Source organism: Cricetulus griseus, chromosome 7 (genome assembly GCF_003668045.3).
Source record: "Cricetulus griseus strain 17A/GY chromosome 7, alternate assembly CriGri-PICRH-1.0, whole genome shotgun sequence".
Classification (NCBI taxonomy): Eukaryota; Metazoa; Chordata; class Mammalia; order Rodentia; family Cricetidae; genus Cricetulus; species Cricetulus griseus.
In genome coordinates this window covers 89,143,884-89,162,173 of record NC_048600.1, presented here as the reverse complement: position 1 = coordinate 89,162,173, position 18,290 = coordinate 89,143,884, and the positions used below count along the sequence as shown (strand labels likewise).

General features: G+C 43.9%; 1 protein-coding gene across 2 annotated transcripts in view; it reads right to left on the bottom strand.

Annotated features, from left to right (window-relative positions):
- The window catches only part of Crk (CRK proto-oncogene, adaptor protein), a 29,107-nt gene extending 12,441 nt beyond the window's left edge, over positions 1-16,666 (bottom strand). Inside the window, exons 1-2 of one of the 2 annotated variants that reach the window (XM_027426730.2) lie at positions 16,280-16,666; positions 3,896-4,431 (exon numbers count right to left, since the gene is read on the bottom strand). In XM_027426730.2, the coding sequence (XP_027282531.1) occupies positions 3,896-4,431; positions 16,280-16,520 (777 nt within the window). In that variant the 5' untranslated portion in view covers positions 16,521-16,666. The remainder of the gene's footprint in view (positions 1-3,895; positions 4,432-16,279) is intronic. The other variant, XM_027426731.2, reaches the window with a different exon arrangement.
- Positions 16,667-18,290: the final 1,624 nt, after the last annotated feature.

Here is an 18,290-nt window from a genome sequence, read left to right as displayed (position 1 = left end):
AATGAATTTATTTTAAAGCAAACAAGAAAACATGACAACAATCATCTGTATGAGGACTGCCCTGTTAGGAAGATAGAGAGACTGAATCTCTGGGTTTAACATCTCTACTGCCTCCTCCAAAGGTCTGAATGATTCATTCAACCCCACCTCCTTTTCTGGAATCAGAGACAGGGTCTGATTTTGTAGCCCAGGCTGGCCTTAAACTTGAAATCTTCCACCGTGCTGGGATTTACCATCACATTTGACTTAACCTGTTTTCTTAGAAGTTTTTCTTTATAGCAAAGGAGGGTTAAGGCTCCTTCCCACTAAAGAATTCTCATGTGCCAATTGTTTTTGTTTTTGAGACAAAAACTTTGTAGCTTTGACTGTCCTGTAACTCAATACAGACCAGACTGGCCTTGAACTTACAGAGATCCAAGTTCTGGGACTAAAAGCATGTGCGAACATGTGCAAGTCTAAACTATTTTTTTCAAGCACGTAGGAAAGGTATTTTAAAGCCATCTTAAGGTATGTTTTATTTTGAAAGAGGACCTTTTTAATAATCAACACCAACTAAAAATAAATTTTAGGGCTAGAGAGATGGCTCAGAGGTTAAGAGCACCGACTGCTCTTCCAGAGGTCCTGAGTTCAATTCCCAGCAACCACATGGTGGCTCAGAACCATCTATAATGAGATCTGGTGCCCTCTTCTGGTGTGCAGATATACATGGAAGCCGAATGTTGTATATATAATAAATAAATTAATTTAAAAAAATTATGAGATCATATTTCAACTCAAATCTTTATCCCCCAAAATTTGTATAGTATTTCATAGCAGATGGAGAAGTTCAACCATTTTTAAGCATTAATGTCACTATTAACAGAAACATCCCTAAAAATAATCTTTCATTGGGGTGGAGAGATGGCTCAGCAGGTAAGGGCATGTGCTGTTCTTACAGAGGGTCCAGATTCAGTTCCCAGTACCCACATGACAGCTCCCAACTATCCATAACTCCAGCTCTGGCCTCATACATACATGCAGGCAAAATACACAGGTAAAATAAAATAAATAAATCTTAAAACAGAAGTGATTTTAATACAATAACTATCCTCTTCTGGGTATGCAGTGACCCGTTCCATGAATGCCGTTTCCATACTCTAGTTCGTTAATAAAATCTGCAATCAATGTTAAGAGCTTATAGACCATGTTAGATGTGAGCATCATCCCCTCAATTTCATGAGCTTAAAAACTTGCTTTTTATAGCAAGTTTTAGGAGTTTGGAAGGTGCTGGGAAACAAAGGGTTTTGCAAAGGGCTCAAACATCTGATGAAGGCAGAGACTTCTGAGATGATTACTGTACTACCCATTAAATAACGGAGACTTAAAAAAAAAAAAAATTCCAAGCAGTGGAACATAAGACAACATACATACATACATTCCATTTCTCAAAGCCAAGGCACGATACTTAAAAAAATACAAATTTCCGGGGCTGGAGAGATGGCTCAGAGGTTAAGAGCACTGACTGCTCTTCCAGAGGCCCTGAGTTCTATTCCCAGCAACCACATGGTGGCTCACAAACATCTGCAATGAGATCTGGTGCCCTCTTCTGGTGTGCAGATATACATGGAAGCAGAATGTTGTATATATAATAAATAAAATCTTAAAACGAAACAAAACAAATTTCCAACAGGGGTGTGATGGATCATGCCTATAATCTTAACAATTGGGGGCTTCTGCAGGAGTGTCATACATTAGAGGCCAGAGTGGGCTAAAATGAGTCATCTCAACAAAACAAAACACTTTTTAAAAACTGGGCATGGTGGCACATGCCTTTACTCCCAACATCCTCTCTGTGAGAAAAAAACAGCCCAGTCTAGTGAGGGGGGAAAAAAATACATACATAATACATATTTCCTTTTTTCAGTCAAACCTGGGAAACTCCATTGACTTAACTTACACACCCACTAGATCAGAAATGAAAATTTTGGGACTGGTAAGATGGCTCAGTGGTTAAGAGCACCACCTGCTCTTTAAAGGACCAGAGTTCCAGTGCCAGCACCCACAAGGCAGTCTGAACCTCCAGTTCTAGTGCATCCAATGTCCTCTTCTAGCTACTGTGGGCATGTGGTATACAGACAGATGCATGCAAAACTCCCATACAAATAAAATAAAAATAATTTTGTTTTGTTTTTTGAGACAGGGGTTCTATGTGTGTAGCCCTGGCTTTCTTGGAACTTGTTTTGTAGACCAGGCTGGTCTCCAACTCATAGAGATCCTCCTGCTTCTGCCTCCCAAGTGCTAGGATTAAAAGCATGTGCCACTACGCCTGGCAAATAAAAATGAATGAAACAAAATTCAAATGCATTAACATCAGAGTCTGGTTCAAATAGATTTTTACTCATTCGGGCTGGAGAGATGGCTCAGAGGTTAAGAGCGCTGACTGCTCTTCCAGAGGTCCTGAGTTCAATTCCCAGCAACCACATGGTGGCTCACAACCATCATTATGAGATCTGGTGCCCTCTTCTGGTGTGTGGATATACATGGAGCAGAATGTTGTATATAAAATAAATAAAATCTTTAAATTTTTTTTTACTCATTCTATGGATTAAGATTCTCACTTAAAAACAGCTCCTATCCCTAACTATAGGAACACAACCCAAAGGAAAGAGAAGAGCCAAATCACAGGAGTACTTTACCCCTTCCCTGCTACTATGTTGACATAATCCCAGGCCATGCTTATGGGAGCTGGCAACCTATTTATACTCAAGTCAGTCAGGCTCCGAAAGATGGGACAGCAGGCTACCTCTGCATTCAAATGGGTAAGAAGAAAAATTGAGTGCTAAAGAGGAACAAAGGAATAAATGCAGTGAATGGCAGGTCAAAAGAAAGGCTTCAATGAATGACTAGAGTTAAAAATAACCCTTTAAGTCAGGCGATATTGGGGCACGCCTTTAGTCCCAGCACTTAAGAGGCAGAGGCTGTGAGTTTGAGGCCAGCCTAGTCTACAAAGCTACACAGAGAAACCCTGTCTCAAAAAACAAAACAAAAAATAACCCTTACAAAGAACTGGCTTCTCCCATCCAACACACTAAGCAACAAAGACAAGTAAATCTGTTTTCTGTGACTCACACTCTTAGTTATGGATCAATTCACATCAATCAGCACACCACTGTTTCCTCTCTCTCTCTCTCTCTCTCTCTCTCTCTCTCTCTCTCTCTCTCTCTCTGTGTGTGTGTGTGTGTGTGTGTGTGTGTGTGTGTGTGTGTGTGTGTGACGCTAGGGACAAAACCCAGGGCCTGGCCAAGGCTATCATTCAGCCTTTCCAGGCTAGCCACTAAAATAAAAGGAGTTTTTGGCTGGGTGTGGTGGCACACACCTTCAATCCTACCACTCAGGAAACAGAAGCAGGTAGTTCTCTGTGTGTTTCACACCAGCCAATCTACAAAGTGAATTCCAGCCAGAGCTACATAGACATCCAGTCTCCAAAACAGAAAAAAAAAAAAAAAAGGAAAAATTCCACTCAAGTATATTGCTACATACCACTTACTACATTCTAATCTGTGTGAACCCATCTTGTTTTAGACAATGACAAACAGAAAGCAACAAAGAAGTTAGGATATAGATGAGAAAAGTTACTTCATGTTAATTACTATGAATTCAGGTGGTTATTAGTCAAAATAGTTTTAGTAGATCAATTAGAACATTCAATTACACAGTTTTAAGTTTACTCATTGCAAAACAGGTTTTCTCTAAAAGAGAGAAAACCCACATAAAATGCCAAGATCAGTATTTAATGGTTTGACATCTACAACATCACAAAGCTGGTGCTGCATCAGCATTCCTACAAAGCTGTAAGAGGTCTGAAAGGGAGACCCTGTAGCAGATCTCGTCTTTCTACATTTTGCACATTATGTACCTCCAAAGCCAAGGCTGTCTTGTCGTAGGCATTAGGGACTCGCTTCTGGATAACCCTGGCATAAATGGGCCCATTCTGGAGGTTAGGGAGCGGAGTGTTGACGCTGGGTTGGGCATAGGGCCCAGGCTCCGGCCCACCCAGTGGCTGTGGGTGGGAACCCTCCTGGTTACCTCCAATCAGAGCCGATACTGAGGCGGAGGCAGGTCTATACTTCTCCACGTAAGGGACTGGAATCATCCCCCTCTTTCCTTCGCTGTCCTCTGCATTCCACCACTGCTCTTCAGGCTTATCCCGGATTCTCAGGATGTCTCCTTTCTTAAAGGGAAGATCTTCTTCATCATTCCCATTAAAGTCAAAAAGGGCTCGCACATACTCTGCCTCCTCCTGCCTGAGAATCACTCCACTACCCTGCCTGGATCTGGAAACTGGTTCTATCAATGTTGTAGTGTCCAAATAGTGTATTTTGTAGAATTCCAGTAAAGCAGGCAATGAATCAAATTCTTGATCTCCTATTCGGAGCCGGGAGGGACTCACTCCTGGAAAAGACAGAGCAGAGTGTCATTTGAAGGTATACTATACTGCCGATGAAACAGATTTATGTATTTTTCATACATATGTGGTTAATATTTGGTCAGCAAAGAAAGGATCCTAAAAAAAATGAAAAACCACATGGACCCCAGACTGCTGTCTGGGAGGCCAGCACAGGACTGATCCAGACCCCTGAACATGGATGTCAATTAGGAGGCCTCCGCACTCTAGGGGGCCCCTGGTAGTAGATTAGTATTTTTCCCTAGTGTAAGAAGGGACTTTAAGAGCCCATCCCACGTGAAGGGATACACTCTTGGCCTGGACACATGGGGGAGGGCCTAGGCCCGGCCCAGGATCATGTGGTGGACTTTGGGGAGCCACCCTCAAGGGCCCTACCCTGCCTGGGGAGTGGAGGGTGGATGGGGTGGGGGGCAGGTGGGAGGTTGGAGGGAGAGGGAGAAGGGATTGACATGTGAAGCAAAGCTTGTTTCTAATTTGAACTAATGAAAAAAACCAGAAAAAAAGAAAAACCAAAACCAAACCCTTTTCTTCACAGCCCAAATGGGCTGTATCACACTTTAAAACTGAGTATCCTCTTCCAGAGGACCTGGCAATCTTAGCACCAACATGGTGACTCATAACTTTAACCCCAGTCCCAAGGATCTAATGCCCATTTTCTCGACTCCTTGGGCACTTGGCACCCAAATGATGCATCATCCACGCAGACAAACACCTATACATTTATAAAATAAATAAAATGAGCACCCTCTGGAAAGAAAGATGCCATCACCATGGGGAGGGGAGACCAGGCCACTTGGTTTGCAAAGACAGCATAGCACACACACTTTCTGATCATTCTCTCACAAAGTTCTTCTGCTACTCCATAAATAAAGTAAGCAAATGTACACTACAGCCTCAGTAAGCACAGCAAGCTCTCCTTTTGGGGGGGTTGCGAGGACTTGAGACAGGGTTTCTCTGTGAAACAGCTCTGGCTGTCCTGGAACCCACTCTGTAGACCAGGCTCACAAAGATCAGAGATCCACCTGTCTCTGTCTCTCAAGTGCTGGGATTAAAGGCATGTGGCCTGGCCTCAAGCCCTCCTGTTTTAAGAGGTCCGTGCAACTGCTCCAACAAGAAATGAGAGAAACTTGTAAGCTACTCTAAGCTATACATTACCATCATTACAATGTACAATTCCGAAGATGGCATCATATTCCATGGGACTTGAATTACAGATGGCTTTATGTGATGCCATGTGGGCGTAAAGAACTGAACCCAGGTCCTCTGCAAGAGCAGTAAATGCTCCTATTCAGAGTCATCTCAGGAGGCTCAAAGATTTAAGTAATTATATGCTTGTGTGTCTGTGTGGAGGTATGTGCATGCGCATGCAGGTGACTATAGAGTTCAGGGGAGGGATTTGGATACCCTGCAGCTGTAGTTACAGGTAGTTGTCAACTGCTGGGTGTGAATGCTGGAAACTCAACTAGGGTCCTCTTTAAGAGCAGTATGTGCTCTCAATCTCCAGCCCAAGACTAATATATATATATAGTATTTATGTGTACGTACTATGTGTGTTCACAGGTCAGAAGAGATATTAGATACCCTCGAACTAGAATTAGAGGTGATTGTGAGCCATCATGTAGTGCTGGGAACCAAATCCTAGTACTTTGCTAAGTGCTCTTAACCCCTGAGCCATCTCTCTAGCTACTCTCTGTCTCTCTTTCTCTCCCCCCCATTGGTTAAAATTGATTCTTTGGCCAGACAGTGGTGGCACATGCCTTTATTTAATTCCAGCACTTGGGAGGCAGAGGCAAATGGATCTCTATGAGTGCAATGTCATCCTGGTCTACAGAGTGAGCTCCAGGACAGCTAGATCTACACAGAAAAACCCTGTCTCATAACCCCACCCCCAAATCTATTCTTTGGAGGCAGGAAAATCAGGAGTTCGAAAGTCATTCTAGATGCATGAGCTTAAGGGCAGTCTAATACATGAGATCCTATTTCAAAAACATGAAAACTGGGACTAAGGAGATGGCTTTGTTGGGAGAGTGCATGAAGCCATGAGTTCGATATCCAGTACCACATACACTGGGTGCAGTGGTACATATCCAGAGTCCTAACACTCTGGAAAATATAGGTTGAAAGATCTGATGTTCAATGTCAACCTCAGCTAAATAGGAAGGTAGGGCATAGCATGGGATACAACCCTCCATCAATCTGTACTCAATCAAGGATCTAAGAGAAAGGTACTAGTAGGGACACTTAAAATTCACTACACCATAGTGAATAGATTGAGAGGCAAAGGCAGGCAGATACCAGAGTTCAAGGCCAGCCTGGTCTACAAAGCTAGTTCTTGGACAGACAGGGCTACACAGAGAAACCCTGTCTCCAAAAATCAAAAAAAAAAAAAAAAACAGAAAAAAAAATTCTTAACACCAATTCATGTTCCATAAACACAGAGCATATTTCTACTGAGTCTACAATTCAAGAATAGTAAATGAAGATGCCCACATGAAACAGAGCCTAGAGATGCAGTTTAGAGGGTATCCATAGTCCATCTACGTGAACACTTTTCAGGAAAACTGCAACATGAACTCAACAGTTCTAAGGATAGGCTTACAGATACTATTTTTTGAAAGCTTTTTTAAAAAAACATTCATATTTTAAAAAACTGATGCTGGGTAGTAGTGGCACATGTCTTTAATCCCAGCATTCAAGAACCAAACGCAGGTGAGTTTGAGGCCAGCCTGGTCTGCTGAGTAAGTTCCAGGTCAGTCAGGGATACACAGAGAAAGAAACCCTGCCTGGAAAAACAAAATAAATGAATAAATGAATGGGAGCCAGCAATATGACAACAGATAAAGGCTCTTGCTACCAACCTGACAACCTGAGTTAATCTATACCAGTTGCTCTCTACATGCTGCACATGCACAGTAACAAATGCACCCACCCACATACACATATAAGCAAAGAAAAAGTATTTTTAAAAACATGTGAGAGGGGACTCATCACAGACCAGACCAGAGTCCTCATCCAGTGGCTGATGGAAGCAGAGACAGACATCCACAGAAATACACTGAGCTGAAATCTGGAACCTAGTTGAAGAGAGGGAGGAATGAAGAACAAAGGGGTCTGTACCAGGTTGGAGAAACCCACAGAAACAGTTGGCCTGAAAAAGGGAAAGCATATCGACCCCAGATGCTCTTTGGGAGGCCAGTACGGGACTAATCCAGCCCCCTAATCATGGATGCCAATGGGGAGGCCCCTGCACTCCTGGGAGTCTCCGGAGGTGGACTGGCGTTTTGCCCTGGTGTGTGTGGGGGACTTCGAGAGCCCATCCACTTGAAGGGATGCACTCTGTCTCTGAACACATGGTGAGGGACCTAGGCCCAGCACAGGAAGATTTGGTGGACTTGGTGGAGCCCCGGTTGGGGGCCCTACCCTGCCTGGGGAGTGGTGGGTGGATGGGGTGGGGGGTAGGTTGGAGGTGGGGGAGAAGGAATGGGGGTGAGGGGAGGGAGAGGGGAAGTACATGTGAAACAAGCCTGTTCCCTAACTTGAATAATAATAATAATAATAATAATAATAATAATAATAATAATAATAAAAGAGAAAAAAAAAACATGTGAGAGGGGGCTGGAGAGATAGCTCAGCAGTTAAAAGCACTGGCTGTTTCAATTCCCAGCATCAACTTGGTGGATCACAACCATTTTTAACTCCAGTCCCAGGGAGTCTGACACCCTCTTCAGGCCTCTGAGGGCTCCAAGCACATGTGATGCACAAACTTAATGCAGCCAACACCTTCATGCAAAAAATAAAACGTTTGAAAAAAAAAAAAAGGTGGATAGATTCTTACTGTGTAGTCCAACCTGGTCTGGATTCTATCACTATACAGCCCAAGCTGGCTTCAAATCCCTGGCAACACACCTGCCCAGGCTCCAGAGCTCAAGGATTACAAACCTGAGCCACCATTTGCTGGCTGGTTCTTAAAAAAAAAAAAAAAATAAGCATCGTGCATGTGCATGATGTATCTATGTAATTGGGAGACAACTTTGCAGAGTTGTTCAGTTCTTGCCTTCCAGCTTTATGAGGGCTCCAAGGGTCAAACTCGGGTTGCTAGGATTGTGAGACACATACACACTTAGCCCACTGGGCCATTCCACCACCCAATGGCTATTTTCTGAAACAGGGTTTGTGCTATAGCCCAGAGGTTTCAGTCTGATATTGCTGTCTCGGTCTCCCAACTGTTGGGATTTTAAGTGTGCACCGCAGTATTTGGCATGAGGAGACAAGTTTGCTTATAGCTATACAGCAGTGCTACCTTACAGCCTCTCTTCACAAAGAACTGTTCCTATTCTCGTCTGTCCTCACCAATCTAATTCAAGATGATTTTTCCAGGTGAAGACAGCAACTGTCAAAGTGTGAGCAGGGAAATATGCTCAGCACTGCCTGTTCGAGAAAGCTCCAAGGATAATGAATGTACAGAGCAGAGCCGCTGACACAGCAAAGCATGTTGCTTAGAAAATGGTCCTAGATCACAGAGGGCAGAAAACTCGATTGCTAATGTTTAGCCAACCACAGACCAAGGTGCACCTGCAAAATGGCTTTTACTTATTGCCCCATTGAAGCCATGGTTGACAATAACGTGCGTTCAGAAAGTGCCACTTATTCTTTAAAGAAATCTTGATGGTGCTGGGGAGCATATACTCTTTGGTGTTTGAGACAGAGTCTCACTATGTAGTCCAAGTTGGCCTTAAACTCACATGGAATCTTCTGCCTCCCTTCCTGAGTACTGACGTTAGAAGCACGAGCCACATGTCTGACTTTACATATATTTTTAAAATACTATGTTTTGATACAGGGTCTTCACTATGTAGCCCTATGTAGCTGGCCAGAAACTCACTTTATAGACCAGGCTGTCCTCAAAATAATAGAGATCCAGTTGTTTCTGCTACCCGATACTGGTGTTGAAGGCGCATGCCAAACCTAACCTATTTGTATTATTATTACTGTATATGTGTGTGGAGATCAATCACCTAGAGCTGGAGTTACAGGTGGTTATAAACCCTCTGATATGGCTCCTAGGAATAGAAAATCTGGTCCTCTGGAAGAGCAGGAACCAATCTTAACTTCTGAGCCATGTCTCTGGCCCCTGTGTGGATATTCTTAATCAACATACTCTGAAATTAGGGAAAGGTGTAAAGTGAAATTCTTAAATCCAGCTTTAAGCAACTTACAAAAAGACAAAGGTGCAAACAGTGTGGTGAGCAAGAAACAAAGTAGGGTGACTTAGAAAGACATCTTTCCATATGGTTTTTATTGCAATGGGAAATGTATTCTTATAAAAACCAGCGGCAGTAGCAACACAACAAAACCAGTAACAATAAACTGCCCTAAGACATAGTGAATCACAAGGAAAGAACAGTTTTGTGAGGTAGGAAAATTTCCAAAGCACCCACTGCTATGCCTCCCCCCCCCCCCATTACAGTACTAAGGGCAAGTGGAATGTTCTTGTGTGAGGCTGGGGCTGCTAGAGGTACCAAGAATACCACTAAGCCAAACCCCTTTGAAAGGTAAATGCAATGAAAGGTAAAGGCAAACACATAAATCATTATATAAAAAAAAAAAAGTCATGATAAGTTTAGTTCTTTTCTTGTTCTAATGTTGCTAATGTTACATGGTACAAATTGGGCTCACTGGCCTTTTTCTTTGGACTTGGCAATCCTAACAAAATACAAGCAAAGCAGCAAACAAAGTCTTTGACACACTTTACCTGCACACTTCTATGGTGCTAGCACTACAATTAAGGAGGGATGCCTGGTTTGACTACTGGGGCAGGAAGATATATGGGGCAGGCAAACTTCATTGATTTAAATTCCAGAAGGGAAGAAAAAGGAAAAGAATGCACATAAGTCATAGATAAGCCCAGACCTCACCACAGCTATGCATTTGGGTTCCTTTTCCCTCCTTCTAACCACAAACAGCCAAAGGCAGGAAACAGAAGGGAGGGAAAGGAAGGAGATACAGTCGGTCAGTCTAGAGGACAGAACCAACTACAGAGCTCACAGCTGCCTGGGACTTGGAAAACCTCACTCACTCTGTAAACCTGGGTGACACTCTGAATGTGCAGTTTGGATATTGTGATTGAACCTAGGTCCTCACACATGCTAGGCAAGCTTCATTTTGAGAAAGGGTCTTACTAAATTGCCCAGATTAGTCTCGAACTTACTCTGTAGCCTCGACAAGTCCTCAATTTGTGATCCTCCTGCCTCAGCCTATCAACAAGCTTCAATTATAGGATTACATCACTAGGCCCAGCTTGAGTGTGCAGTAATAAATTAAAATATCAAAAAAAGTATTAGCCAGGTGTGGTGGTAAGCACCTGTGAAACAGAAAGACTGTCCTAATATCCCAGGCACCCTGGTCTATGAATTGAGTTCCAGACCAGCCAGAGATACATAATGGAACAAATAACAAAATAAACAAGCTAACAGCTGAATTTTTTTTTTTGCTAGGTGCTTCTCTGCTATCTGCAAAGCCAATTACTTTTAAGCTTTTCAGGCCTCAGGCCACAACAGTTTTTACAATGTCATTTCCCAAAGAATTCATCACACCTGAGGGCTCTGTGCTAAAACTGGCCAGGTTACTTCTGGCAAGATCACCAAGAGCTGCTCCAGAATACCCTTCCAAAATCTCACAGCACTTCCTCTTTCCTTCATTATCAATCCTTTCTTCCTCCTCCTCTGCCTATTGCATTTACATAAATTGCTTAAATAAATAATACCCACTAATGGTCCAATACATAGGATTAAAGGCTGCTGTCTTCCACCTAACAGGGAAATCTAAAGACTAAGGAAGCCTGGCGTGGTAATGTGTGCCTATAACCCCAGTATCTGGGAGGTAGAAACAGGAGTATCAGGAATTCAATATCATTTTAGGCTACATAGGAGGTTCTGGGCCAGCCTGGGCTACATGAGACCATTTCAAAAGGACGTAACAAATATTAACAATACAAGTGAATAAAGACTACATAAACAAAAATTGCCTAAAAAAACCCAGTACTTTGTAGACTCATGTTTGATGGAACCAGATTCCTTCTCACTTACTGGTTGTTATAACTGTTACCTAATTTCTTCTCTGTGCCTCAGTTTTCTGTAAAACAGGGTCAAACACCTATTTTACAGTCTCTAAAAAGAAGCTGGTGTCAGGCACAGAGGGAGAGACAAGATGGAGAGACCAGCCTAATCAAAAGTGAAACCCTTCTCCAAAAAGCCAACATAACAACTCTGCATTAAAAAAAAAAAAAAAGTAGCAGGTTGGGTAGTGGCAGTACACACCTTTAATTCCAGCATTCACGGAGGAGCACTCGGGAGGCAGAGGCAGGCAGATCTCTGTGATCAAGGCCAGCATGGTCTACAGAGTTAGTTCCAGGATAGCTAGGGTTATAATGGCAACCTGAGTTTGATCCCTGAAACTCATATAGCCATAGAAAAAGAGAACAACTCCCACTAATCCCCACACATATACCTTAGCACATGCACTCCCCACACACACACATCATGCACACACACACACACACACACAAAAAAAAAACAATAAAAATTTGCAAAAATAAATTATACTAAAAGGCTAGGGGGTCAGCAAGATGGCTCAGTAGGTAAAAGCATTTGCCACCAACCTGACAACCTTAGTTTGACCCCCAAACACACACGGCAGAACAGACTCCCACAAATTTTTCTCTGATCCCAGTATGTACCCTGTACCACTCATGCACACATACACACAAAAGAAAAAAAATGTATAAAAAGTATACCATGGATTCTCAACGGTATGAAAATTCAGCTTCATCCTTCCCTCAGGATGGCATAAGCCATCACACCCTGCACATCGCTATAGTCTTAAGATTAATATTTATAGCAGGCAGTGATGGTGGTGGTGCCTTTAATCCCAGCACTTGGGAAGCAGAGGCTGGTGGATTTCAGTGAGTTCGAGGCCAGCCTGGTCTATAGAGTGAGTTCAGGACAGGGACAGCCAGAATTGTTACACAGAGAAACCCTGTCTTGAAAAACAAAAACAACAAAAAAACAAGATTAATATTTATAACTTGGGTATTTACTTAATACTGCCACATTCAAAAATTTTATACATTTGAATCCATTTACCCTATGAAGTATTGCTATTTTCTAACTTTCAAAGATAAAGAAACTGAAGCAAAGAAAAGTTAAAAACCCAAAGTACAAAGGGGGGGGGCGCTCAGTGGTTAAGAGCACTGGCTGCTCTTGCAGAGGACTGGGGTTCAATTCCCAGAACCCATGTGGCAGCTCACAACTGTCTGTAACTCCAGTTCCAGAGAATCCAACACCTCACAGACATACATACAGGCAAAACCAATTAACATGATATAAAAATAAATTTAAACAAATAAAAGTGGCAGATAAATTAAAACCCAGCCTCAGCTTATCACTAGAAGAATGGCTCTCTGTTGAGTTTGAAGCCAGACTGATCTATAATGAAACCCTGTCCTTAAATTACACACACTTTATTCAAGTTTGGTTTTTGGCCTCCAATTCACTACATAAGCAGAGATGATTTACACTGTGAGCTTTCTGCCTCCACCTCCCAAGTGCTGAGATTACAGACCTGTGTCACTAAGCTTGCTCTGTGTGATGCAGGAGATTGAAATCGGGGCCTTCAGTCTTACTCAAATGAAGAATTTTATCAACTAAGGTACACCCCCAGCTTCTCATTCAGTTTAGGACTCTATCAGTCAAAATCTAGTCTGTACTGTTTCAAGTAGAAGAAACTAGTGGATCAGCTGTTTCAAGTCTTCCCAAGAGGCTCTCACCTTGAAGCCTAACCTTACACAGAACATGACCAGTAAACTTGAACAAACTTTCCCCTATAGCTCTGGGGCAGAGTCAAGATGTTCCCAGGCTATAGCAATATAGGAGATCATCTGTGGGAGCTAAAGCTCTATGGTAAAAGTTCAAATAGGGTCACTGAGCTGGGTCCAACGGCTCGTGCCTATAAACCCAACAACAGTGAGGCAAAGAGACAGGAGGATCTTCCTAAGTTAGAAGTTAGCATTGTCTACATAGTGAGTTCCATGTCAGAGCTACAAAATGATGCCATGTCAAACAAACAGTTATTGGGATAAGGAGACAACCTCTGGCCCATCTATGGAGGTCAGAGGATAACCATCACAAGTGGTTCTCTTATTCTACTCTAGGACCCAAGGATTAAACTCAGATCCTCAGGCTTGCAAGACATGTGCTCTTACCTAGTAAGCCATCCTGCTGGCTCTGACTTTTATTTATTTAAAATTTTGAGCTGGGTGCACTAGTGAACACCTTCAATCCCAGAACTCAGGAGGTAGAGGCAGGAGGATTTTTCAAAGTCAGCCTGGTTTATATAGACAGTTGCAGACCAGATAGGGTTGCACAGTAAGACTCTGTCTCAAAACAAAAGAATGGAGTTTCCTAAGTGCACTTCAGGGATTTCAAAGCAAATAAACAAAGAATAACAAAACTATATAATAAGGGGCCGGGTCAGTTCTCAGGTGACACTGTCTAGCTCAAATTCTGGTTTAGTTATATACTAAATTTGTGACCTTACAAGTTACTGGATTTCTAGTTCTTTCGTCCAAAAACTGGAAATATTTTAATAAATGCACATTGCAATATTTCACTCACTATATTGTTACCGACAGTAACTTCTGTAAGGCACAGAAAGTCCTCAGCAAAGCATCTGGCATACAATAAGCAGTCAATAAGTGTCAGCTATTAATATTATATATGCCTCTCTAAAACTCAAGTAATCCCTATGTAGCTTTAAAACAAAAAGAGCTTAATGGGGGGGGGGCAAAGATTAAGTATCCATCATAAAGTAAAAAACAGCAAGTGAACTGACTGCCCTAAAGAGAAAATAGGGTACATGACAGAACAAATTGCCACAATGCCAATGAACTTTCCTACCCCACCCACAAACTGGCAATCTCCTCTCTTAGACCAACCATCTATTTTGAAAAGGTGGAGCTGCTGAGATATAAAACCACAATGCCCAGGTATGGAGAAATATCAAACTAACAAACCTGCCTGCTACTATTCCCAAGTTTTATAACAAAACACATAGAGAGAAAGCTGAGGACTGAAATTTTCTACCCTACTATTGGAAATAAAACCTGGGCTTCCCTAATGCTAGGCAAATAAACTACCACTGAATTATATTCCCAGTCCCACCCCCATCCTAACTTTTTATTTTGAGGCAGAGTCTTACTAAGTTCTCCAGGATAGCCTGGAACTTGTAAAATCATCTTGCTTCGGTCTCCCAGGTGCTGGGATTACAGGCATTAACTATGACATGTGGTTGGAAATTGAATTTCAATGACAACATACCATCCTAGTACTGCACTTAACATAAAATAGATACCTTGCAGATGGCACAAATACCTTTAGGGCAAATGTGCTACATTAATATTCTTATTTTATTTTACATATTAAACCAATGAGACCTAGAAAGATCTAAATGTGTAAACTAAAAGGACCTCAATACTAAATTCTTCCCTTAACTTGTGTGTGCTAACAAAAAGAACTATCTTTATCGCACCTCATTTCAGGCCAAAGTGAATAAATCTAAGTTAGGACTATCCTAAAAAGGGCAGGTCTGCTATGGTTAGCCAAGGAGTCTTCATTCATGAGACTGGCTCAGATCTAGGAGAAAAAGGCTTTCACTTCAAACATCCAGAAAGCAAGAAACTTGATGCATTACATACATACACAGACAAAGGCAATCACAGAATCACTCTGTATCTCAAAAACCTCAAGTGCTAAGTGGATGTATTTCCTTAACATTGCCAGACAACTCCAACAGTATGGGCAAGGCGGTTACAATTCATTGATCCTTGACAAGACCCCGTGGGATAACTAAAATGCTTGGTGTTATCTTTACAGACAGGTCTGTTCTTGTATCTTGGAAGACTTTGACTACAACACCAACTTACTGAGCAATAAAAGACCCAGAAGTACATGACTGACACTGTTTAAACCCAAGGAGAATGAAGCTCCATTCACTTCCAGGGTTGTTCTCACTGGCTTATACCTGGTTTATTTTCTGAAGGAAAAAAAAAAAAAAAACCTTTCCCCCACTAATCACTTTGAAACTAGAAACTCTAGTTGCAGCAGGCAGTCTTTTGGACACTTCAAACCTCTTGGACAGTTTGCCAGCTAGGCTTCAATTACTCTGGGCTGGTCACAGAAGGCTTTTTTCTATTACCAAGTCACTTAGTTCACCACCTTCGTATTCCACAAGGGAAGAACACGGTAAAAAGATTTTGGAAAAATGCCCAAGAAAGGAAAAAACCGACCGGCTTCCTGAGGGTGTCTCCATCCCTCCCAGCCAGCCAGTACGTGGTGACTTCCTACCGAAGGCCACCAGGGGAGTATGGCCAAAACCGGCTCTAACACTGCAGGAAACGTTTCAAGCCTAAAAGCCACTTGTAGGATTAGCAGATCCATTCTGGGCACCTCTGCCAAATTGTGTCCCCGCAACATCCCCACTAACTCTTTGTCCCCAAGTTGCCTGGCCCTGCCCTGCCCTTGGGCCTGACCCTGGCGCCCAGCCCCACCCCGGGGCCGCAGCAGTTCCCCTTCCCCGGCTCCCAAGGCACACCCAGAGGCCTCGGTGAGCAGCTCCTCCTCCCCCACAATCCCGCTCGTCGGTGGGAACCAGCCTGGGCTGAAGGCAGCTCCCCCGCCAGGGTCACTCCTGCCCTCTCTGCCCACGTCCCTCCTCCTGAAGCGGACCAGAGTTCCACGGCCCTCACCCCCGCCCGGGGCCTCCCGCCCGCCTGTCCCTCACCCGGCGGAGGCTGAGCGGGCGACGGAGGCACTGGAGGGCGCGGGCCGCTGCTGTTGATGATGTAGTGGGAGACACGCGAGTTTTCCGAAACGCTGAGCACATAGTCCCCGGGGCTGGTGCTCGAGTCCCGCACCAGGAACACCCCGTGCCGCTGGCCCTGCAATAGCGCCACCGCCTCCTGCCGGCTCAAGCGGCCCCAGTACCAGCTACTCCGCTCCTCCGAGTCGAAGTTGCCCGCCATGGCCGCCTCCGCGCCTTCACGCTGGGCCGCCGCCGCCACGCGCGCCCCTCCAGCCCTGGCGCCCGCCGCCCAGCGGACCGGCTCCGGTGTCAGCCTCCCAGCAGCGCCCGAAATGGCGGCGGCGGCCGCGGGCCTTCCCCACCGGAAATGACGCGCTCTCTACCCGAGGGAGGCTGCCGGGAAGGGGGACCGCCGCCCGCCATTGGGAGAAGGGAAACGGAGTCCTTGGGGCCCGCAGTGCGCACGCGGCTTCTTCATGGGCGTCGCCTCCAGGTCCAAACCCTGGCGACCGAGGATGGGGAGGCGGAGTCTAGGACTAAGGGGCGGAGCTTCAGTCTGCAAGCTGACTGATGTGTGTCTGACAGATTGGTGGCCTAGGTCTTTCGCCCAGGACCTACAGGAGTGGAGTAGTAAACGGTCCCAAGATGTTAGCCTCCCTCAAAGCTCCCTGACAAGCTGGTATTTTTCTGCTGTTTTCTTCAGTTTCCCCCGAGGTAAGCAGAAGTTCTTGTTACTCAGTAACAATCATAGACGTTACATTTCCCTGCAGGTGCAGTGGTGATCCAGACTGGGCCGTAAGTCACCAAATTCACAGACCAGTGGGAGGAACCAGGAAACAATTAATGACAAAGGAACAACAAATGCTATGATGGAAAACAGGAATATAAAGAGATCAACTAGGCAGTCTGTAGAGGGATCCAAGGGACTGGTAATGTGACTCATGACTGTAACACCAACACTTAGGAAACTGAGACAGGAGGATTACTGTGAGTCTGAGGCCCTACCTTACAAAACCTAAACAACAAACAAGGGTCCACAGATGAGGTGGCTTGAATGATTGGGTGTTGAATGGCAAGTGGGGAAGGATACTCAATGCAAAGAAAACAAAATGCTCAGACAGGAGAAAGGATTGAGGCTCCTATGTCAACCAGACAGTTTCCTCTATATTCTCAGTTGTAGTGATGGATGTCTCCTACTCTCACTTGCTTCATGATCATGATCATCTCTCTCAATTTTTTTTTACTTTGAAATGAAAAAAATTGTTTTTGTTTTTTTGAAACAGGGTTTCTCTGTGTATCCCTCTCTGTCCTCTAACTCACTCTGTAGACCAGGCTGGCCTCAAACACAGAGACCCACCTGCCTCTACCACCCGAGTGCTGGGATTAAAGGCGTGTGCCATCACCAATGCCCTGCTTGACATGAAATCTTATGATGTAGCCCAGGCCGACTCAAGATCCTTCCACGCCAGCCTCCCCAGTACAGGGATTATAAGAATGCACCAACATGCCTGGCTGGCCACTATTGCTAAGATTCCAGTGCACAGCCCGCCTGCTGCTGTTCCTTAGTTTGGCTTGCTGGATGACACTGTAATAGCCATCAGTACAAGTTTTCTAAATACAAATCTGTTGTTACCCTGCATAAAACTTTGAAAATCTTTAAAACTTCCAGTTTAGGGGCTGGAGAGATGGCTTACCAGTTAGGAGCACTGACTGTCCTTCTAGAGAACTCGAGTTCAATTACCAGCACGCACATAGCAACTAACAACTGTCTCTAACTCCAAGTTCTGACCCCCTCACACAGACATACATGCAGGCAAAACACCAGTGTACATAAAAATTTAATTAATTTTACAGAGAAGGAAAGTGAAGCTCAGAATTTAACTGTTTTGCTTTTTTTTTTTTGTGGCATGGGTACATATACCACAACACACGTGTGGAGGTCAAAGACAACTTTGTGGAGTTCGTTCTCACCTTCCACTGTGAGAGTCCT